The sequence below is a fragment of the Numida meleagris genome, chromosome 19, assembly GCF_002078875.1.
Source record: "Numida meleagris isolate 19003 breed g44 Domestic line chromosome 19, NumMel1.0, whole genome shotgun sequence".
NCBI classification, from domain to species: domain Eukaryota; kingdom Metazoa; phylum Chordata; class Aves; order Galliformes; family Numididae; genus Numida; species Numida meleagris.
This window is the reverse complement of record NC_034427.1, coordinates 4,608,473-4,633,515: the sequence shown is the minus strand read 5'-3', so window position 1 is coordinate 4,633,515 and position 25,043 is coordinate 4,608,473. Positions and strand designations below refer to the sequence as shown.

General features: G+C 43.5%; 1 protein-coding gene across 1 annotated transcript in view; it reads right to left on the bottom strand.

Moving 5' to 3' along the window:
• Positions 1–25,043, bottom strand: part of TOP1 (topoisomerase (DNA) I) — a 64,267-nt gene that overhangs the window by 16,664 nt on the left and 22,560 nt on the right. The window contains exons 3-8 of the mRNA XM_021416325.1: positions 19,055–19,157; positions 8,930–9,056; positions 8,265–8,323; positions 5,526–5,621; positions 4,162–4,237; positions 3,054–3,151 (exon numbers count right to left, since the gene is read on the bottom strand). Coding sequence (XP_021272000.1) covers positions 3,054–3,151; positions 4,162–4,237; positions 5,526–5,621; positions 8,265–8,323; positions 8,930–9,056; positions 19,055–19,157 — 559 coding nt within the window. The remainder of the gene's footprint in view (positions 1–3,053; positions 3,152–4,161; positions 4,238–5,525; positions 5,622–8,264; positions 8,324–8,929; positions 9,057–19,054; positions 19,158–25,043) is intronic.

Below are 25,043 nucleotides of genomic sequence, written 5' to 3'. Positions count from 1 at the left end.
GCACTTTACTACAGTTAGAAAGGTGCCATGTTTGACTGAAGCACCAGACCTGAATTTTCCTTACGAGAAGCACGGTGACATCTTTAACAGCAAAGCACACAAGCCCACCTGTCAGTACGCAACCTGCATGTCACATTGCAGTCCTTGGCTGGGAAGAAGGCTTTGAGTAAACTACGTGGAGATAAGAGACCAATATTGACATTTGGTCCAGATCCTGGATATTTACAGTCCTGATTAATGTTTTTAGAATTAATTAGAAATTGGAAATCTAAATATTTTTTCAGAGATAGACCTAGGCTCTTCTAACTAGAAGCTCTTTCCAGCAAAACATATTCAAACCATCAGTCTCTCCTCCTAGGCAGAGAAACATTCTATCCAACAGTATTTTTATTCTGCTAAGAAGTAACAAGGGAATCATGTGCAGTGACTGCTACTGCACAGAATAGGTTTGTCATTCCAGAACATTCTGTTCTTCTACCTATTCCTGTTTTCTTATTAAGGATTCATGTGCAATGAGTACTAGAAAGGTAATTGTTTAAACAGATAGCTGAAGAACACTATGTCTGCTGGGAGGGCTGCAAGGAAATGTGAGATCCATATGGTGGTTTCTAAGGCCACAGCTACCACAAAGTTTGCTGCCAAAAGACCACAAATAATTCCAAACCCTCCTTCCACCTTCCTAAACCTTGTACATAAACATCAAGACAAAAGATTAAAAAACCAGCAACTCCATCACCACAAAACAGCAACTCACAACCAAACAGCTGGAAGCAGCTCCAGTCCCATAGCAACATTCCAGAAATGTTTCAGCAGGAGCAGGGAGAATGGTGGTCGTGAGGAAAGGCACTTTCCTAATGTCAGCAGAAACTGTGTGAATTGGTCACCCAGGTTCCTTAATTAGGTCTCATCCAAAATCTCAGATTGCCAGGGTGGCTCAGGAAGACAGAGTTGAGGAGGGTTTTTCACTCGGAATGCAAACAGAAAAGATTCTTACAAAAAGTATACCTTGGGGATAGGTTATTTCAAAGTAATTAATTTACTCTAACACAAGGTGAGAGGAATGCTTATAAGGTATAATCCTAGATAATGTTCTTCACACTGACAAGGGTGTGAAAATGATCTCTGAAAAAGATCTCCACACGTGATGCACAATGCCAGTGTCTTGGGAACGTCTAGCACCAAGCATCCACGTGAGCGAGGATGGAAATACTCAGGGCAGAAAGCACTTCAGGAACCAGCAGAGAAAAGAGATCAGATTTTCAGAAAATTGACTCAGATGGAACATAAAATGTCCTTAAGAGACACAATCGAAGTGCAGATGAAACCCTGTCCAGCAAAGCCATGCTATACAAAGCTGCAGATGGATGACAGGAACCATCAGCAGAAGGATGCAGTTACCTACTGCCAGATTTTGTAAAACATGCTTTCAAAGGCAATTTTCCCTTCAACAGCAAGCACAAATTGCAGAGCTTAACACAGCTACCTGGGATCGTGCTGCTGAGGCAGATGAAGGGAGAAGCGTATGGCTTGCCAGTAAAGGCTCGCTGTTGAAGGATGCAGACTACAGTAAAAGGGAGCTGTGGTAACAATATAGTAAAGCTAGACAGAACCAGCAAGGACAGCTGAGACAAAGCCAGAAAGACAAAGATCACGATGCTTAAAGAGATTTTCTGTGGCTTCCTATTTGTTCAAGTCCCTGCAGTTCGTTCATGTCAAAGCACATTACAAACACGCTGCCAAAGGAACCGAGGAAAAGTGAATGACTCAAAAGAGAAAGAAGAATCAGGACAGCTATCGAGAAGGGCTGAAAACCAGATTCCTAGGAGAGAACTCAGGTATGAAAAAATACTCAAGTGATGATGTTCTATTTGAAGAAGCTGTGGCAATCAAAGAAATATGCAAAGATTATAAACGCTGCAGAAGGCTTTTGTTGTTTTTTTTTTTAAGGTGAATCAATAACAGTGACAATAAGAGTATAAGAGAATGAGCCTGAAAGGATTTGAGACTGCAAGACATTCTCCGACACTACAGATCTACTAGAAAATTAAGAAAGAGTCATGTGACCTGAGGAAAGAAAACACTGATGGAAACATCTTCCCAAAAAGGTCATAAAAACACATTACAGGAGAATACAAGAGTGCAGAAAACACACACACTTTTGAAAACCACATATGCATTAAATTGAGGGAAGTATTAAGGTCCAAACTTCAAAACACATCGGTATTATCTCCTCAAATCTAGTACTAACAACAGGTTACATCACTGCAAATAGTTAAAATCAGCCAGCAAGTTTCTTACACAGAAGAGCACCGATGCAACATAGGCCTGTCTTGCACGTGAACCATGAAGTTCAGAGCTACTTTAAAAAGGCTCTAAACATTTCAAGTGTCTTTGATAATGCAATTTTAGTTACTCAGTGATTTTACTTCAGGATCGTAAGCAATAGAGTGCTTTCCATTTAAACTTTATTTTCCAAACTTGTTTTCCAAACAGCCCGAGCTTGAGCACTCCCTTGACCAGCCTACATTCTTGTGCCCGAGGCAGGAGCAGCTCTGAGAGGTGCACAGCTGACATCCAACCAGAAGAGCGTGGACACTTGCTCACATTGCACTCTTTACGTAGTGCAGAAGACCTAGTAGAATACAGCTCTCTCTCACAACCAGACCAGTTAATACAACCACACACCTTTATATATTCCTGCTGGTACCTCAAGCTCACAAGCTTTCACATGGATTTCAAGGGCGTCAGTAAGGCCCAGGTTCTAAGCACAAGAATTCCAGTAGCTAGTTTTTATGGGTAGTCTCTACATTCTGCAGAGGGGAAAAATTTCTCATCTTTGGTATAGGAAAAAAGGGATTTTCACTTCTATTTCAGAGGATGAACATATGGAATGAGAAGTTTATTCAGCGTTTACAAGAAGTAAGCCAATTATTTTGAACAAATCCTCATGAATCAACGAAAGAAAAAGGCAGATGCGCTTACTCAGTCAGCATGGGAGGTAACAGTGACAGTGCAGGTGCCGAGGGTAGCCTACATCATCAATATATAGTTACCATTTCCATTTCTGCTCCTCTTCTTTTTTCGGCTTCTTTCTTTTGTCTGCTTCAGGGCTTTTCTTATCTTTGTTCTTAGCTTTCTTTGCTTTGCTGTCCTGTAAAATGTTAGAACAAGCTACCGCATTCCATCCCTCTTATCCTCAAGGAAAAGGTGCTTTAGAACTAAACAACTGTCTTTTGCCATGCATTAGTTTGACCACAAACAGCTGAATTATTAAGGCCTAAATACAGAACAGGATAATCAAAGCGCACGTTTAAGTCAAAGTCTGCTGACAGTCACACTTCAAAGTGTTAAACCCAATTATTTACCTTAGAAGTGGAACGTATTAAGAGCACACACAGCCAGTTATTCTGCCTCACCCGATAAGCATTAAGTTTGGGCCACAGTAACATGATTGCTCAATTATAAGAACACCCTCCTCACTGTGCATTAGTTATATCTACACTGGGCAAATGCTAGAGAGTACAATTACATCACTATGAGGTGGCTTCTGGGAACGTATGGTATATATGCACTACAGAAACACCTTCATTAAACTAGAGTATTAACCAAGTTTCCAGGAGCTGCTTGCAACATGCGCTTCACAAAGGTGTCTTTGCTAGACACAGCAGCAAAGTTCTTAAGCCTCCAATTATGGCTAACCTCAACACCACCTCCCTTTCCAAATTTACATCCTCAGTTTCATCTAAAAGCCTTAAATGTCTTTCCAGCAGCTAATCTAAGTTTCATCTCCTCTGTTTCTGAACTGTCCTATATTACCTGTGCAGTTACCAGGTGCTGTCAGTAAGGCTCTTCTACTCTTTGCAGACTATTCTACTTAGCAGAAAGAGTGAACTGCCAGGAATACACTGGCAGGTCATGTTCTGGAGACATCCTCTCCATTCCTTGTTTTTAATGTAGGAGACAAAGTTCCCCTGACTTTATACATTATAGCTCAGACAAGTTAACCTGCACGCCAAGCCTTGATCTGCCACATACAGCTTTGTCCCAGGACTGGTCCTTGTCTCTTTTCCTTTGAGTTAGATTCCTCTTGCTCTATATAATTCAATACCAAACTGTCAGGCTCACTTTTCTTGCAAGGAACAAACTTAACTTTTACATTACCTCTTCCTCCTCTTGTTTCCTTTTCTTTGCTTTCTTTATGTCTTCTGTTTTGATTTTCTTGGGTTTGTAGTCAGCGCTATAAGAACAAACACTAGCTGATGAAAATCATCTATTTTCCAGTAAAAAATATGAAGTCATACATGATTTGTGTAAAATGCAAAATTAATGTGTTCAAGTTCATAGTATTTCTGGCACGCTTAACCTCTGAATAATATCATTTTGCACTCTGCTCTCAGAAGGCCGAATAATCCTTATCCAGCAGATTAGCCTACAGAAAAATCTAAATCCATAGGCTATAACTGCAATACCTGACCAGAACAAGTTTCAGACTGCTGAAACAAAAATTTTACTTGATGAAGAACCAATTTAAGACTATTAGCAGTCACCCAGTGATTACATGGGATGGAATGAGTCTGAGCAAAAGCTCAGTGGCATGTTCCCCCAGCCCCTGCGTCCCGCTTGTAATCATCAGTCTGGGACCTGCCTCCAAGGCTCACTTTTTGCATCCCCCACTAGTTGGAACAACAGCAGAACTGGCTGCTGGCAAATTCTTAATCATTCCATTGCAGGCACGAGATGGGAGGTCACAAAAACTTAACAGGAGGCAGCAAATGATTACACAAAAGAAAAGATGTCACACCCATCTCTCTTGGACACTGAGAAATACCACACTGGAACAGAATGCCACTATGGGAAAACTCTTCCAAGCCTTTAAGTCTAGACCACTAATAAAGTCGCACTATCTGAAAAGCTGTACATGCATAGATGGTGACAGATCACAGCATGATGTAACTGGGCTTTTATTCTACTGGGCAGGCTGCTATATATCAGGCAAACATCACATGAGCTTTCTTTTGACTTAGAGAAAAATCCTCAGCATAATCCACAACATATTTAGACATTTCTTTTAAAAGGGAACCATGCCAAGCAGTGCACGTGAACCTCTCCCCTATGCTGAACAGGCTGACTGCATTTTCTTCCTCTTGTGTAGTCATTTGCTCACCCAACAGAAACCACTGCAGCCACTTAGCTAGCATTAATACCACTCTTGCTCAGACTTAAGTTTTCCAGTCTTCATCGGTGTCTTCTCTCTACTCACCATTTGGTTTCTTTTCCTATTTACAAACACTGCAGCTCTGCACAGAACTATCTGGAGCAGAAGAAGATGGTATTTTTTCCACGGACAACACAAATATTATATCCTTACTCTGTTCAGAAAACTTCTAACAGCATAAGGAATTTTATCTCAGATCTTCAGTCCCCCAGTACAGGCTGAATATCTTACATCCTACTTGCTCCCTCGTGGTGCTCTCCTTTTGGAGCTAAAGGCAAGCATTCAAGTCACCAGTACCCAGGCCACTTACTCATCATCTTCTCGAGGCCTCTTCAGGGGTTTGGAGTCCTCTTTAGGAGAAGCATAAAACCCGTCATCATCTGGTTCATCTTTAATACGTGGTGGACTACAGAAAGAAACAAACAAAGGTGGTTCTAAACTTCCGAGTGCACGTCTCTCAGTTTAAGAAATGATCAGATGCAAAATAGACATGTCTTCTAGTTTTGGAATGGCTTCTCTTCCTCAGACCCCAAAGACCCCAAGTACCTCATTCTCTGAACTTCCACAGACAGCACAAGCAGCAAGTCTTTCAGCGTCAACATATTTGCTATTTCTCAAGCAACACCAAGATCAATTATTCACAAACAGCTTAGATTTCACTGTTTCTTTGAGACTTTCAGTAAAAACAACTGCAACTTCCAGCGCTTCTAAAACACCACTGAAATCATGTATGTGTGTAGTCAAATAGGAACATTGTATAATTTCAGCTCAGTGTCCTTACTGAGTCTGGTAAAAGTAAAGGACTGTCAAACAAACAGAGAATTGAAAGCTGTATTACTGAATGTTTTGCAAACTAAATATTGATGCATATGAAAAAGCAGAGAAGGAAACAAAGATCTGGCAAACTTAAACTGATTAGTCTCTTTTCACTAGCCAAACTGTGGGAAGCAAACAATCCTGTCCCTCTCAAACCACAAGAACTAAATTAAGCTCAGTGCTTTCAGACACAATATTCCCCTGAACACTAGTAACAAAAGAAAAATAGAGTATGAGTGGGTACAGAGACTATCTCTTTAAACAAACTCATTATTTCTAGATTTCACAGAAGCATTTCACTTATCTTCAAAAATAAAAAGACATCACAAAGAGTCCAAAATTACATTTGGAAGCACTTAGCACTATTTCACTCAGGTACAAAAAGTAACAGTGCTGTCTTGGGCTTTCCTATTCATATTCAATCAAATTTCTATATCAAATTGACTCAGTTTCCAAGTCAACACGCAGAATCTGCAATTGGGGAGAGTGGGAGAAAAAAAAAAGCAGCATTCTGCTTTGTAGATTGCAGCCAGCAAGAGACATTCTGGAGTCTTATTTTAGCTGGTAATGTGCCCGTGAAGCAGAACAAGACAGTTTGCTCTTTCACATCTGTAAAGCCACTCCAGTGCTGAAAGATGCAGCTCAAAGAAAACAGGTACGTGCTGCTGTAAGAAGCCTTTTCTGTGGCACTGCTAAGACATGAGTCTGCAGCATGCACAGTCGCAAAACATCTATAGAAAAAAAAGGTATTTGTCTCATTTAACTTGTTCTTCCTTCCAGGCAGAAACCTCATACTACTGTTTATTAGGCTGTTAGGAATTTTCTCTCATCTATTTTAACACTGAAACATTTCCCAACATTTTGTAATAGTGGGAAATGAAGTGTGATCATATTAAAAGAAGTATGACCAAGCCGAATCTTGACTCGCATTGTTCCCAAGTCTGTAACATTGCTTCTCCAGCCAAGTCTCAAAGAAGCAAATCAAAACCATCTGAACTTGTAAAAGAACGTTTCAGCAGGAGATTGATGGCTCTTCACCAGATTTGGGCCTTGAAGAAGGCACAACTGCAATGATTACCCCAGGTTTCTTTTATAAACACAGAAGATGCTCTTAGATCAAAAGAAGACCCAGTTACTTTGACATGAGAACATCCAGCATCTCCGGTGAGACCAGCACATGCACGCAGTTCTGCTACACAGCTGGGGCTAGAAAGCATCTCTTACACCATACAGATCGTTGCTTTCTATTTCCAGAGAATTCCCAAAAGGACCTGGAGAGGGCGCCTCTCTCCTGTGCCAAGCACAGCCACAGAGCTTGCATTTTTGAACAGGAGCGTGGAAATAAAACAGGCGAGGGCACAAGCAAAATACAGAACGAAACACTAACAGGCCCTGACGAGACAGGCCCCTTCTCCCACTCTTTCTGTATCATGGTGAGACTAAGGATTTTTTTAAGTGGGCTCATGGAATGGGACGTATGATTAAAAACTTAAAAACATCTTAAAAGCAGATGTGGACACATCTATGACACCACCGACATCTCCAATGTCAGCAGGCCAGAGGTACCACCTTAAAAACAACCAATGGCTGGATTTACACAAGCAACACATCTTAGTTAATATTAATAAATAAATAAATAATATTAATAAATTAAATTTTTCTATCAATTACTTCATGGTTTTAAAAATAAAGACTATTTAGTAACGAGTGACACAATACTTAAGTTCATTTAGTTCATATATACTTAAGTTCATTTCTAATAGTGGCAGCAATTTAGTAGGACATCCAGACTTTGAGGGTATATTTCTCATTTCACACAAGCATCCTTCTTATCCAGAAAGGCTTTAGCCTCTAGTGGCTTGCAGAGAGACAGTCTGGTCTGCTTTCACAAGGCCATCTCCAAAAGACTCCTTGCAGGGCTCAGGTATCAATTTTACAGCTACAGCAGAGGATCTTTCAACTCCAGCTAATATTTTTTTCCATCGTTTAATCTGTTCTCAGCAGAATTTAACTACTTGATACTTGGATACACCCAGCACATGCAGGCAGATACCAGGTGTTCAACAGCTCCATCACGAGTCACTGCATGGATCAATTACCTATTTCTTTGAGATGTGTACATCATCTGAAGGGGTGAAAAGCATTCAATTTTTTCCCCAAGGCCAAGCGAGAAGAATCAAAATTCTGAGCAGTGTAAAGTCAAAATGTTACTTTTTCCAGCCTCATTTCTTACCTGGAGAAACCATTTTCCTTTTCCTTCTTTATTTTTATATCACCAGAAGATAACTTAATCTGAAAAACATGAAAAGTAGGAGCTGATCAGCAACTGCCCAGAACAACTTGTTTTTCCAACACAAGCAGAGCATTGAACTTCCTGAGGGAACCAAAGGGCACTGTGACTAGCACCTTTATCACCTGCAGACCTGAGAGAGCTGCACTGCACACCAAGAAGGGCAACAATTTTTGCCAAGAGCTTGTCAATTCAGTATTTTCTGGCCCCCAGCTATTTATTGAAGGAACTGAAGTGTATAATTCACACAGCGTTCACTACTCATCCCTGTTTGTCCTCACACAGCAATGCAATTAACAGATGTTCTTCCTCTTGTCTCTTGATCTTAAGCTTGTCAAAATACTAACATGGAAAAATGTAAAATAAGTGGACGCAGCTCCACTGTGGAACTGTCTCCACTCACAACATCTGCAGATAAAGCCCTTGTAATCTCTCATCTAGCACTACACAAACCACACCTCTGGTCATCAGTGTTGGGATACACCCCTCCAGGTCCAGAAGACTTGGAAGCGTAAGCCACATGTACCCACATGACTTTTTGTTTTCCTTTACCATTCAGCGGTGTAAAACAGGCTCATCCTCTCATTTCTCCTGCAGGAGACATTTACCTTTTCTTCCTTTCTCTTCTCCTTGTCTTTGTCTTTGTGTTTGTCTTTGTGTTTCTCTGAGCTGCCATCTTTGTGTTTGGTTTTCTCCTTGTCTTTATGTTTCTTTTCCGAGGAGTCTTTGTGCTCACTGCAAGACAAGAGCATGTTTGGGAATGCCTCAGAAGAGCTGTGCAATACAGTCAACTCCCAATAGTAAAGACAGAGCCAGAAGTTACGATCGTTACCAACCCCAGAACAAAGGTGATCACCTTAGCAGGAAGACCCAGCAGTCTCCCGTTACATGTCATCCATCTTCCACAAGAAGAGGAACGGGAAGGGAACACAGCACAATACCACAGCTGGCAAGCATTTCACATCAGGAAAACCCTGTTGGCCTGTGCTGCCAACAAAATCCACAGTCGCTACGCTTTAAGTTCAGTGCTTTAGGGTGAATTCCCCCGTTTCTGCTTTTCTTTACGTCCACATAAAAAGTCAGTGAAACAGATCTGTCCATCTCGTCAATGCCCACATGAGCTTTTGTTCAGACATAAGTTTATCTTTTTAACAGCTCTCATCTCTGGAAGGAAGAGAAAAATCACTGATCTTTACTATTCCCAAACAGATGGGAAAGTAGTGCAGACAGGATATGTGATGTCCTTGTGTTTATACAAAGCCAAACAGAAAAGGCTGTGAGGATTGCCTGAGCCCACCCTGGGCTGAAGCAGACCAAAGGCACAGGGGAAACCAGTCCCTCTTCTCATCGGGCAATGGTTAGGCACCAAGTAAGCTGCCTTGCTCACTCTGCTGGTTCCCACTCCTCTATCCTTGGCTCGCTCCACCCCTGCTGCTCTTTGTGACACGCTGCTTCAGATAATGCAATATAAAGCAAAGCTATACTAGAAATAGGCAGCTTCCTGATTTTGGTTATTTCAACACCAAAGCGCAAGCCCTAACCAATCTGGGAGAACACAGCCCTGGAAAACAGCAAGCCTGGCATGTCAGGTAAGAGGGTGATTTTCAAAGAAGACGTGCTTCAAGTCTTGTTTCTATTCCAAAAAAAAAAAAAAAGACGGTAAAAGGCTTGGCTGTTTGATGGCCACATAAAGCAAGCAGCACATTAGCCAGCTCCTGTGAAGCTTGTGTGATTAAGAGGAAGGCAACTAATCACAAATATTTCAGTCCACACCCAGCTGCAAAGTCCAGCGAGTTTCAGCACCCCAAGTAACACCAGCACAAATGGCACAGGACCTACAAAGGGTCTAAATTATTCACGCCAAAGGTAGCACACACTGCAATAAATACACACTTGGCCTTCCAAGCCAAGCAGCTGAAGTAAGAAAATTCATCTCTAAGGGAACTCAGTGCATTCATATGCTGCGTTGCATCAGGAGATCAGTAGGAAGAGAAACCAGTTTCATTTTTAGCTCTCTAGCAACTTCTCTTTATACTACATATAAAACTGTACTGAATTATACAAACGTTAAAAGGCCAGTGGCACTCTAGAAATTCTTGCAGACAGACACACAGCACATGTTGGCTGCGAGTGAAGATTCAACAACTGCAGACTATTCTTACCCAGCAGATCGTGTTATGTACGCTGCGTGATCAAGACATGCGAGTACATACAGAACATCCTGACACTGGATCTCAGACACACAGGAGATGCCCCTGCTGCTCTTGCTCAGATCTCTCATCCCAGTTTCTCTATCCTGTTCATCACTATCTCTGAGGCTCAAAATAGCCATTTCATTTTCTTTTGAGTCAACTGCATTCACTGAAAGCACAAAACCCCATGTGTGATTAATCATTTTTAAACTCCCAGAAATCTGAACATTCTGACTTGCTATCTTGTTCAGTTAACTGTATGCAAGATAGGCACCTCATCTGCTGAAGATTAAAGCTTTTCCATTACAAAGGTATATCATCATATACATACAAAAAAACCAACAACCCAAAGAACAAACGCACATGGCTTAGATCCATTTTATTCTCCGCAAGTCTGCTTGTGTCTGTTTTCCTACCCTTTCTTGTTCTTATTTGGTATTTAAATTCTCCCTGTAATAACATGTTTTACTCAGACAACAATTTGCATCTGCAAAGCACGGCATACACTGCCACCAATGGAGTCGGCTCTCTAAGGTAGAGTTCATCAAGGTGCCTGCTGCTTGGGAGTTCAGAATAGCAAGGAAAGAAGAAGAGGCTTAAGTTTTTAGAACCATACTCTTTCTTACTGGGAGCTTTCAGTACGATGAGCAGAGCATTGCGAGGTACCCAAAATGTTACCGAAACAGATTTATCATTTATCAATCTATACCTGCAAAGCTAAAACTCAAAAAGTTAGAAAATCCCATTGGCCTAGAGAAGTGGTGACAGCCTTTGTATGTGCTGAATGCTTACGTACACACTGGAAGGAAAAGATTGCTAAAAACGTATGCTTGCTTATGTAGAACCCCAAATGACATCCCTTATTGGAAAGGAATTGAAAGGGGACACCACTAAAAAGCAGCATGTAATCTACAGCTAACATTGGCCAGCACTGGGGTCAGAATCAACGAGTTTGGATTCCTAAGTCAGCTTTATTTTCATTTTAAAAAAAATCACAAGATCATCCTTCCTCTTTGCTCGGCAGCAAGCACTAGTGTTTCTCACTGAAGCACCATGGGCTCAGATAACCCAAGATAAGTCATTCTCTAGTTTCACTCTGCAGTTCATTTCCAAAACAGCTGGTACTGGTGACCTGTCCCGAGGTCTTGGCTTACTGGTCCTGGTACGTGACAAAGAAATTCCCCACGTAGACATCTGATTTGGAAATGCTGATAACAAAGACCTCAACAAACAATCTGGAGAAAATGTACTTCTTTTTCTACAAAAGCAAAGCCAGTTTCTCACGTATTAACTTCAGCCAGCAGCTGAGCAGTTGTGATGTTTCAGTTGGCTGAGATACTCAGGCGAGCCTCCAGGGCAACACAATTTAACCACCACACCACTCTCAAAAGAAAAAAAGAAGGCAATGGGATGCCATCATCCCTGACCTGAGCAAGAGGTGTCAGCCTTCCATCAGAAGCTATTTCCAGACATTCCCAATGCTGTTATTAGGAGGCATGGAGAACAATTTAAAGATCAGAAGTCTCACTTTGTTGCAGATTCAAAATTGGAGGAAAAAACGCTTTTCTTTAAGAAACAGAACAACCAAACAAAAAGGGCAAAACGGGCAAGACCACACGCAGCCAGGTAGTTTTATCCTGAATCCACTTCTCCAAGCACTGTGGATCCTTCGTTGTCTTTGCAGCACATACCCCTCTGCTGATAACCCAGCCTGAAGTCACTGAAGTAGGACAATAAAGCCCCTGTTAGACAGAGGAAAACTTCACTGCAAGTCAGACTAGAGGACATGTGGATCCTAACACACCTGCCTCCAACCTGCCTTAGAAATACCCAGGCCCGCTGATGAAATGAGAACCCCTTTTGCACCCAGACCTTCACAGCTGAACCACAGCACGCTGAGATTCACGCCTCTGATGGTGCTTAATGCTGACAACCATTTATTTGTTTTTATTCTAAGATACAGCTCAGTAGGATACCATACCAATACAGGCAGAACCAGAGACTACATTATCCAGAGAAATCTCCTGGTGCTGGCTCGGTTCAAACAAAGGCCAGATAAGCCGTAATGCTTCTCCTAGAGCCCTGCAGACCTTTTGCTAGCTTACTGCCTTTCATTTAGTGTTTTAGTGTGAACAAGGGCATTTGAAGGCTTTGGAGGGCGCAGGCTGAAGCACAGAGGCGATCAATGCAACAGAAGCAACCATTTCCCCTGGAAGCGTAGCTGTATTTCCCAGCGAGGGGGCCTGCAGGAGACGGGAGGGGGGAGAGCAGGCACCTGGCAGCAGCTGCTCAGGCTCCTACAACACTGGAAAGTAACAAGTGGAAAGAACTGCAGATGTGCAAGATCACAGCTTCCTTCTTCAAACTCCAACAGCTCTGCCATAATTTAACACCGCATTCTTCAGGTGCCATTTGCGCGCGTTAATAATGCCTTCCCAGGCCCTTTCCATTCCAGCTTCAAAATCACAAGCTGGGAAGGACGCTTTATCTAAAGTGTCTCTTATTTCCCCTCTCTCATTTTCTCAGCTGTAATTAGCTTGTGACTGGGAATCTGCTACAAGCGAGCATCAGAGCCCGCTGCAAGCTGAGCTCTGCTTGCCTACTCGCTAACTGCTACAACGCAACTGAAGCGTAAAATAAAAAGGAAGCTGTGATTTCAGCTAAATCTAAAAACACAATAGGGACAAAGCGTAGGTTACACAGCCCATGTCTCCTTTGACGTAGTATAGCACGAATGGAAAAATGTGATCATACACGAATGCATACCGAGGAAGGGCTGACTGTGCAGGGAGCGTTTCAGAACCAGAAGGCACCCCACTGAAGGACAAGGTTTCAGCTGGCTTGCAGAATTTCACGCTCGCTGTTAGCGGGTTATCATACAGTATTACAGGGTACGAACACGTGAGCCCCGGTGGTTCTGCTGGGATTTCAGTAATATAATAAAAAAAAACCTGAAGCTGCTCTTCCCAGAGTTAAATAGGGTCTTTCCTCCAGTGCTTGCAGATAACAGATCAAGCCTTCAGCGGGGGGAACAAGATAAAAAGCTGGGTTAACCACTAGCTGATAACACTGGGAAACAAAACGCTACGAGCACACTGAGGCATGTACTTTCATTTCAATACACACGCTGGAATCAGACAGACCACCAAACAAAGCAAGGATTTTTACTACTAGGAGGCATCACATTAGAAAATTGATCAAGGTCAAGTGTGCACTCCAACATGGAAGAAAAACAAAGACACCCACACAGGGGGCAGGGTGCTGGAATCCTCTCTAAAATGGCTTTTTTCCCTCTTTAGGTCAGATATCTCTGCCTCTTCGTGCCCTGAACGCACACAATTCTTAGCAGATAGGGCTCACATAATAAATCAATCCGGAGGTGCAAGATGTCAGAACTGAAATTTATTGTCATTCTCCACTAGTAAGCGTTTGGAATCTGTTTTTCCTAGCAAAACCATAAAATGCAGACGATGCCAGTGAAGATCAGGTCTATAAATCCCTTATGTTCCGTGCTTCTGCTCATCTCAAGCTGCGATCACAAGAGATTTAGTAAGCGGAGGGAATATGCAATCTGATGGAGGATGCCTTCCTGCAGCGGAGATGCCCGTCACACTGACAAGAGGGATCAGCGCTGCAGGAGCAGCCTCTGCACTCCCATTCACTGTCACAGCCATTTCTGCACTGTGCAGCCTACTGGCAGCCCACACTGTGCACAAAGCCCAAGACGCCGAGCAGAAAGACACTCGTTACTGCGAATGTTTCTAACCCAATCTCTAACAAGCCTTGGTTTCAAAGGGCCCATTATTTCACTATTTTACAGCCTCCTTGTTTGAAAGGCACGTCTCCCAGAGATCAGAAACCTACTGTCACATCACACTTGGTACGTTTTATTTCATTCTTTAACTACTGTCATTTATATTTGATGGATGTGTATAAGATTTTCATTTGGGGATCGGGAAATAAAGGGTTGACAGAAGGACCAAAAGAAAACAATTTTCTTGATAGTGATGTGGATTTAAGGATTTTTCTTAAATGGGCTTTGCATTTTCTGCCTTTGAAGGGTGACCAAGAAGAGCTGAGCCATTTGAATCTTCTCTCCCCGTTTACTACAGCTGCAAATGAGTAATTAAGACACAGAAGTGTCATCTTGCGAGTGGGAGAGGAGGAAAGCAAGAAGCAAAATTAACAAGTTCCACATACCAGTCCACACACTTCTGCCGCATGAAATCAAGATTATCTATTTTAGCTATTTCTGAGACTTATCTTGGCAGTTTAGATTCTTCCTTCAAGGCCTGCATACAGGAAACATTTGTTCTCCTGCACAGCAGTTTTTCTGCCTCCCTGACACAGGCTTTATTTCAGAAGTCTTAAGTACAAGGCAGAAGATGAAACTGTCAAATTATTACAGATGGATAAAAAGTGATCTGCTCCAGGCACACCCAGGCCATGCTCCAGGTTTATACAACATGCAATGAACACTGCTCCCCAGAATGCAGTGAGGGGACTCTTCACACTCTGCATGACACATGAGGAACCAACCTAAGTTTCTCCTGAAAAATGGCTTGGATTTCATCTAAATCACAATCCAACCTCTTTGAGAACTAAAAAAGATACAGACTGCTTCTTGCAATAACAAAGCACCTTTTTTTTGATGTCCTGAATGGATTTGCTGAAGATTTATGCACAATTCTATTAATTTAAAACTTTTCTGAACGACTCATTTTCAGTTTTAGCAACAGGCTCTTATCAAATGCTGTAAAAAGTCCCCATGCAGGTAAAAATCATTGGAAAACCCCACATTACTGGAAAAGTTCATTTTTAATGAAGCAATGGCTATTTTTTCACTGTTATTTCACTGCCGAAGGAGAAACTTCACTATGAAGAAGCAATCTCATTCTTTAAGGTTCTGCAAAGAAACCAGCTATTAGGATCCTCACCAGCAGGGCAGGGCCTCCCAGAGCCCAGCAACCACTGTGTGCTCAGCTGCTCCGCCTCGGTGCTATTTCCCCACAAAGAAAGAACCTCCACTCCAACTGCTGGCAAAATTAAAAGCGATTAAAACTGCAAAGTGATTAAGAACCCACTTAAGGTGCCCAGTGCGACCTGTTTGCTTAGCAGTAAGAGAGTCATGGAAGCTTGGCAGTCGCTCAAGTGATTCCCAACTATTTCACACCAGTTGCACAATCAAGGAGGCTTTCCTAAAACCCAGACTTCTTGTTGAATTTTAGTTGTGTCCAGGCAAGTGGGTTGGTACAGTGACTGTAATGACAGCCCCATAATTGCAATTACAAGCAAGCCCAGCAGGAGTTTCAGGATGGCTGACACTGCTTTTTGCCCTCTTCCAGATTCACATTCTGTTTAACCACAGAAGTTTCTTATCAGGCTGAAGTTCTCTATTCTCAGCAAAGACAGGAATTCCGTTTGCACACCTGTCCACACTCCGCATGCCTCAGTCCTTCCCCACTGTGCCCAGTCACTCAGCAGTGTGCCATGCCATCCCATCCCTGGGCTCTCACCCTGCGTGTGAACACCCGGCAGCTGCCAGGCCACTGGAGTGCACTGCATTCAGAACCTTCCCAACACTCTGCTCCAAGTGGTTAATTCCCAAAAGCTCGCCACAGATCTGCCTCCACTTTCACTGGTACGCGGTGAGCTGTTGGGTTATCTCCTTCACAAGACAATTGCCACCTAAATCTATCCCTTACAGGCTCAACTTAGTATTTATAGAATTATGTGAATGACAGCTGAATCAAAAGATTTGGGGAAGAAGTGCTTACATTTCAATTATGAGTCAGTTATTTCTGACAGGTTTGTTAGAAGTCAGCTGGGTTTACACAGCAAGCAGCCACATACCTTGCGCATGACTGAACACGAATGGGGCAGTGCAGATTTTAGAGGACTCCTGAAGGAGGGATCCAATGCGAGCACTGCACGCGTGGCTGTGTACGGTACCTTCCCTGAATGACATCTTCAGGGCTGCACGGCTCGTGAGTCAGCAGTCCAATACATTCATCTTTGAGGCGTCAGTTTAAAAGGCAAAAAATACTACAGAAAACGCTGCAGAAAATATTTGGAACCTGTGCACTCAGCATGGGGAACTGTCCCACCTCGTGTTGGGGACTGAGGAGCAGAGCAATGTCATGGGCCCTCTCCAGAACATGCCTTGAGGCACAACTCCCCACATCCATGCAGCAGTCATGCTATCTACATAGGTGTGTGCTTTCATTGTATCAGAAATAGTGTTGCCAGTAGGAGTAGGGAAGTCATTCTCCCTCTGTACTCAGCCCTGGTGAGGCCCTACCTTGAGTGCTGTGTCCAGTTTCGGGTCACTCACTGCAAGAAAGACATTGAGGCCCTGGAGCGTGTTCAGAGGAGGGCAACGAAGCTGGTGAGGGGTCTGGAGCACAGGGCTTATGAGGAGCGGCTGAGGGAGCTGGGATTGTTCAGTCTGGAGAAGAGGAGGCTCAGGGGAAACCTCATCGCTCTCTATAACTGCCTGAAGGGAGGTTGTAGTGAGCTGGGGGTCGGCCTCTTCTCTCTTGTAACTAGTGACAGCACGAGGGGGAATGGCCTCAAGTTGCGCCAGCTAATTCTATGATTCTATGTAAGGAGAAACTACAGTACATTGTGCTCATACAACAAATTAATACTTAATAGATGAATGAAAGTATCTGGAAGCTTTACGTACAGTGCCTAGAAAAAGTGCTTCCTTTCTTACAGGCAATGCTGTAGGGAGGAAGGAATTACTTCAAGATAAAGAACGTTCCCATATCTCATGGCAAAGCTACAACTTACACAAAAGATTAGCCATTTTTCTCTCTTTTTCACTGTTTTGTTATTTATTATTTACATAATTAGTACTGGCAGCTTTGAGTTACAAACCACGTGCAGTTGATAAAAAATATTTCTTCCAGTTAAAAACATCCTTCCACCTCCCACGCAAATAGAGCCAAATCATTAATGAGTTCTGGAAATTTAAAGATTGTGCTTACACTACTCCTTAGAAAAGAATGTACTTTGCTAAGATTGTAAGAGAATGGTTTCCAAGTGAAGCAATAAACACTTGAGACTGCGAGGCAAAATCAGTACTGGAGTGCATGCTTGAAAAATCAGAAAAATGAGAAATCAAGGCAATACAGACATGTCAGCAGAGAAAAGTGCAAACAACGTGTCCAAAGTATGCAGTCTTTGCCATGAAAGTCAGTAAATGCTGAGAATTATTTGCCTAGATCTTTTTCCCGTCAACTATTTATTTAAAAAAAAAAGAAAGAAGGAAGAAACTTCTTAGGGAACAGCAAGGTTGAGCAATATTTCTAGAAGGTCAGAGAAAGCAAAGTGTGACTCCAATGAAACAAACCCACTGCTCAGTAAAGACTCATTTTTCCCACCCTTCTTAACAGAAATTGTTAATACAGTTTTATTTGTTTTTAGTTTGTGTTATCACAGCTGCACAGCCATTAGCTAATAACATCTGCCTGGCCGTAACACAAACACTACCTGCAAGTTACCAAGTGTCAGAACAGAGACTTACCCTCCAGTGACTGACCTGCAAATAGGCAACGCAGATTTCGTGGCACTTGCACGTCAGGAGATACAAGCAGGAAAGCTTTCCTGAGTAACACTGTGTGTGACACTTGCCCTGTGCTGCGTCACACCAGTTCACCGAGGACAGAGCTGCATACCCTGGTTCTCTCAATTCAGCTCCTACATATGGTCACCAACTGGCCCGTGGCATCCACCTCAGCAACCCTACCACCATGAGAACTGTTTGCGCTCAGTGTGGGTGCTACTGCAGGTGACTTCCACGCAACAGGTTCCCCAGGCAGTGGGGGTGGAGTTACCATGCAGGGCAGACAAAGCAGCAGGGGATCCTTGCACACCTACCAGCTAACCCAGTGCCTGAGACGTGCTCAGACTGCCTGACCAACGCAGACTGCCTGACCAACACACAGACTGCCTGACCAACACACAGACTGCCTGACCAACACACAGACTGCCTGACCAACACACAGACTGCCTGACCAACACACAGACTGCCCCACAGCACCGCCCCATAGCGCTGACATCTTCAGCCACTGTGGGACAAGGCCAAGGGCGATGTCATCACTTTGGGGACCATCTTTCCAGCTACTGCTAGTTATTAGGAAGCTGAGTTAGTCACATCAGATTCCACAAGCTAAAACAACAGTTTACACCAACACTCACGAGAGCTCCGCATTTCTGACGAACAACTGGAAACACGCAGAGGATTACGAGCAGTATTCAACAATCTTCATGAAGATGGGGTTAAACTAGCTTTCAGCACACTCAGTCACACTAAGCTACAATAATCTTTCATATGTAAGCACTGGCTAAAATCTGCAAGACGCACAAACTTCAGCTACCCGTACAGAAAAGCATGCGATCACAGGTCAGGCTTCCATCACCTACGCTCATAAACCACATTCAAAATGTAGCAATTCTGTCCTCATCACAACAATTCTAAGGCTGCATAAGTAACTGTGTTTTAGGCTTGGAGGACTTGGTCAGTTTTTTCCTCACCTATTACTGTGCTTGGACTTTTCCCGGTCTTTTTCCTTGTCCTTCTTGTGCTCTTTGTGCCGGTGTTCTCGGTCTTTGTGTTTATCTTTGTGTTTGTGAGAATCTGCAAGCAGAGAGGCAAAAAAAAAAAAAAAAAATTAAGGAATGAAGGTGGGAGAAAACTCCGTGCCTCCCTCACGAACCTCTGCATTTTTCCCCACCCCGTTCCACTATTTTGTCAGATTCAAAATTTCTAACAAAAATCTTAGTTTTCAGAGGTCCTAAATGGATTCATTGTTCCTGCAGGACGAGTTAATTTATCTTGGCAACAGCTGCATTTATACAGTCTTTAGTTCAACGATCTTTAAATGCTTTACAGACCCTGAGGAAAAGCAACCCGGTTTGTTACATAGTTAAGTATGGGAGGTGGGAATCCTAGCTTGCATGCCTGTCAGTATTTCACATCAAATATAATATAAGGATACAGAAACAGAGCATGAAGCTGGAATGTCAGGCTTGTTGGATCCTAAAATGTAGACTGCTTCCACAAGTACCTAGTCTAGACAAAGAACCCTCCCACTGAAACCCCTGCCCTCCCCTGCTCCCTCCCATTAAAATCTTATTTTTAGACCCATGTGGCATGACAGACACACAGCAAGGGAGAGGGGGAGCGATGAGGGAGGAGGAAAAGATGGGAGAAAGCACAACAGACTAGGAATGCCCTCTTTGTGCTCCCCTCCTGCAGGGACACTTACCTCCCTCCAACAACAGACCCAAGACAGTTCAACGCAAGAGCTGTAATGAGTAGGTGCTGGTGGAACCCCCTACGCAGGTTAGGACTGCTCCAAATTAAGTGACACGTCAGAATGGGGAGGATGGCATTCCAGTGTACACGAACACTGTAATTTTAGCGGTATCAATTTCTACTCTGAGCAATGTTTTTCATCCTCAGCAACAACTGCACTGTACAATAAACAATGAAGTCCTTCTGAGGCACCAAAAAAAGTGAAGATCCACCGAAGCAAAACAGTAACACAGTTTGAATTTTAACTTTTAATATTTTTCAGTATCTTACGAGCATTTTTCAGGCCCATAAATGTTCTTTATAAGCAGATCAGGAAGGAGCTGAGGCTGGCGAAGCACCTCAAACCCGCCCCAATAGGCACAACGGCTTCCAGTCAAAGTCACTCCTGTGATGCTGGAAAGAGTGTTTGCAGGCCAAAGGATTCCTCTCACTTTGTTTTATTTTTCGTACACACTTCTTAACACAACTAAAATTAAACAGCTCTTTGGGATACCAAAAAGGCTGCACTGATTTTGGCAACTGCCTTCAAATAACAGTGCCAGCATTTCCACCACAGATCTTGGATGTAAGGTATTAAAGATTAATTAATTGTAAAGATGTTAACGTGTTCCTAAAAAGGCCGTCATCCCCATATGAAGAATAGGAAACTGCAAGACAAAGGTTTTACAATTTCCACAGTCACTAGGGAGCAGCCTCCTGACTCCCACCACAAATTCATTCTTTCTCCTTAACCAACACCAGCTCTTAGAACCTCAAAATATTCAACTGGTTTTAGTGCAGACATACCCCTGTTCACGTTGCCGCACAATATAACCCACTGTTCCCCTTCCTCCAGGTACTGCTGTCAGACACCTACAGTCACAGAGCACAAACCAGCCCATGAATGTTGCTGGTGAAGCCTCCACCTTGCCTTCTGCAACTTCCCTTGATCCTCCTGAACTTGGCAATGCTTCTTAGTGCTTCAGTTTATACAGTACATACATTTGAAGCTGCAGGTTGAGTTTTCTGTATTTTGATATACAAGATCTGTGGAACATATGGCGTTGCAACATAAACTACCCAAGAGTTTTCAAGTACCCAAACAGGGAAATCTCTTTCACACAGGCTGGAGCTTTGCAGCCATCTCCAACAAACGGCGGGACCGGGCACCCACTGCCTGAACTGTCAGGAAGCAATTCCTTGGTAGCCCTCTCCTTCCCACCAGGACAACACACACGTTGCTGGCACAAGCATTTCTGCAGCCTATTTCACACTTCGGATTCTGCAGTTCAGCAGTAGCTGGGAGCTCAGGCTGTTGGCCTGGGTTTGATTCCACAGAGACTGCGCTCACCGATTCCTAAAGCAGTGGCTGAAGCAAACAACCATCTATTGATGCTTGGTGAATAGGTAAATTGCTAGAAAAAACCATCATGATGCTATATACAGACACACGGGTTTCATAACGTGCTCACTTCTTAAGGAAGCACACAGCAGCAGAGTCAATTTTTCTTCCTACTAACCGACTGATGGAAAATAAGTGCAACTGTTCAATGCTATTTGCTTTAGAGATTCTTTTTTATTTCTTTGCAAAACACTGTAAAACGGAAGCCTTTAACCTTCATCTCCAGACGCCCTTCCAATTGACTAGTGCTTTCCAGCAGAAATTTGTATTTGCTATTGAAAAGTAGTTCTAGGCCATACCCTGGAAACACCGGAGTCCAACATCTCAGTCCTCGGCTCCGCTCACAATGGTTCATTATTTTCAGGCAACAGAAGCCCAGCACGGCGGTGAAAGACCACAGCAGTTACACCAGGAGTGCCTGGTGGCATTTCTCTGCTCAGCTTTCCACCACTCGCTGCTGATTCCCCTCAGAAAGGCCCTTGGTGGGGGGGGGGGGTGGCTGAAGGGCAGGGAGAGCTCCTGGGGAACAGGACAGGGTGCACGAGTGGCCTGGAAAGCAGAAATAGAAGGGAAAAGCTGGCAGGAGAGCTTCAGTCTGCACACAGTCAGCACCGGGCATGGACTTGGCCTCTCAACAGAGCGAAAAACACTTCAAATTCCATGTCCTGCCTCCCAGACACATCTCCGAAGAATTAAATTACTCTGCAAGATTTGCTCGGTCCTCAGACTCAGCGGTGTTGCTTTCTGACGTAATGCCATCAGGTGGGTTAAGACTGAACTTCAAAAGCTTTCATTAAATAATCTCAAGCTGACATATGATCGTCACCAGAAGGCATTAAAGCTCTCCAACCTTTTTTTTTTTTTTTTTTTGAGGCTTGAGCTGAATGTAGCTCAGGAGATGGATTGCTAAAAAGAGGGACAGAATGGTTTTTTTTGGCATGTCACAGGAGACTGGTTTTTTTTTTCAGGCTGACGTTGTCTAGCAGACCAAATTGATGGTTATCTGGTGCCTGACAAAATGAATTCAGTCATTTCCCCCTGTCTGTGCACCACCTCACAGACACCAGGACGACCTCATCTGCACCTATTCACACAGGCAACAGCAAAGTGAATTGGGAATGAAACTTTAAGACACCACAGGGCATCTTACACCAAGCCTCATCAGCACAGGAACAAGGAGCAGAAGCGTTTGTAACTACTGCCCATAGCTTATCTCCTCTGATCTAAGTATTTACGTATCAATTCCTAGAAGGATCTCTCAGCCTTTGGTAACACTCCCAGCTTTCAGCTGACTCAGCTGACGAGATCCAGCCTCATTTGAGCTGCTGAGGTCAGACGCTATCACACATACATTTGTTTCCTGCCTTTTATGCCTTCCCTTAAGTATGTCTCCTCCCCTTAATGCTAAACAAGGAGATAAACGCTGCTGCTTCTCCAGGAGCATTAGCAGACTCCACTATCCACTGCGAGCAAAGTTCAAACCCCAATGGGTCTGTGTGACATTCAGAGGATGGCAGAACTAAGCGTGTCTCCAGCACCAAGGTTACAGCAGGGACAGGGGTTATGCTCGCCAGGCAAGGCTCCATCTCCCCAAGGCTCTCCCTTCAGTATCTGCAAACCCAAACAGAGTTTGGCATCTCCTCTGTTCGCAGAGCCCAATGTCTCTGGCACTGTGTCTGGCAGTCAGTGCTGAGCCTGGTGTGTTTCCAGCAGCTCACCAGAGTCCCGTCCTATTCCTGCCTTCCCCTTTGCACCTCCAGCAACCATGAGCAGCTTTGCATTTTTGTACGTTGATTCATCTTTGAACTCTGTTTAATTACAAGGACAGCCGAGTTAAGGATGGGAAATTCTAAGCACTTCTGGTCTGTGGCCCTGTTTCCCCTCGCCAGAGGTCTCCAGGGAAAGGCTGAGTCATAACCCTATTTGCAATACTTGTATGCATGTACTACTGCAACAGCACAGTTTCACTCCTTATCCAGGATCAGAGCTGTAGAAAGCTCAGCAGCTCCCATGACCAGCTCCTGCTCCTCCAGGCAGACCCTGTCCCAGCTCCCTGCTCACAGAACCCAGCTATATGGAATTACACACAACTCAGATGAAAAATTCATTTGCTTTCAAAATCCTTTCGAGCCCCCTCCTCTCCCCGCTCCCCCAATAAAGATTACTTACAGATCAAGGGGAGCAGCTCTGCTCCCTACATTAATATTTCAGTTTACATGGCAACTTTTCTAATTAAACCCCGCAGCCAGCAATAAGATCTGGCAGAACACACAGCACAAGGCCACGCAGACACCACCAGATCCCGCTCCCACCCCCCACTTCCACCCCTCTCCCATTCTGCCCCCTGTTCCTCAGTTTGCTTTAGAGCCATCTTTTTAAGCACTGAGAAAAGGATGCAAGGAATAATCTGGTCCTCCTCATTTCTCCTAAATTAAGTGAAATAGCAGGCAAATTAACACCTGATAACCTCAATTCCTGGCCAACAGGAGCTATTCCAGATAAATCTATTTGCCTTCTGTATTTGCTGTAGTTGGGTTCACATTCTTGTAAGCTTTTGCAGGCACAACTTGAACACACGATTTACCTTCACATAGACAGGTTTCGGCCAGAAGTCTTTGCCCTTTTGCTGGATTTTACTAAGTCTTAGGGATAAGGACTTTGCGCATTTTTCTTTCTGGTTCCAGCAATACCCAAATTGTTTCTTTCATTAGACAGCCTAGAAATGCCCCAGCTGCTGTATTCTGTCTGTTCTAAGCATCACCCCAACACGTTTCTATGCTGATGTCCAGAAGGGCAATTTAAGCTTACTTGACTCTTGGGACTGAAATCAATGTCCAAATCAGAACATACAGTATAAAAAAATCATTACAATACCACCTAAAAACCATTTCTAACCACTTGTTACTCTCACAACACTTTTGCTTTAGCTGAGAGGTTCCACTTCTGCCTTAAGCCCAGTGCCTCAATATTAGCTGCTGCTTACAAGAGAAGCATACAGGCTTTGAAGACTTTCAGAATCGTTGGTCTGTACGAGTGTGGTGTGCTTTCTGTTACTGGTACATTCAGCCATCCTGAACCTGAGGAACAGCAAGAAATCCTTCCCCATCCCAACAGAGGATGCTTTGTGTAACCAGCAGGGTGACTGCATGCATGCATCTTTTCAGCCTCTCTTCTAGAAAGCAGAAGAAAGTCTTAAAGGCTTCTCCAGTTCCACTGCTAAATTATGCAGCTGAGGGGGAGATAATTCAGTAACACTGGATTGAGTTCAAGAACTGGTTGAGTTCAAACCTTCCTGTGGGCTGTCCTGTCATCTGAGCACTGGTACTCCCTGTGCAGCTGAAACAACTCACTCCTGGACCACACAGCTACAGTATTCTCACAGTTTAGGCTAATTTCCTTCTCACCTGTTGGGATGCGAAAGCAAAGCACAAAGACCCTGCATGACTCCAGTGAAACAATGTCACAGATCTTTCTCCTCCCTCACAGGCTCTTCTCAAAAGCAGTCACCTTAAGAGCCCAGATCAGAAGAAGGCTTCTTCACTTTCAACTTTTACTGGTCACGTTTTACCGTTTGGCGCCGTTTATTTTGCCAAATCATATTAGGGATTTAATTTCCCATGTACTGGGAATAAAAACTGTTAAATTCGTTAGGGTCCAAGTGCTGAAACGACGCCTAGAAGAGCTGTGAATCTTCAAACACCTGAATGCAGTTCAAGGTGTCTAAAACACTCTTCCTATTCCCAGCAAAGAACATACTTTTGCCTCAGGCAACTGATCAAAAGAATGTAGTACTGGAGTGCTTTCTACAATGCAGAGATTACATT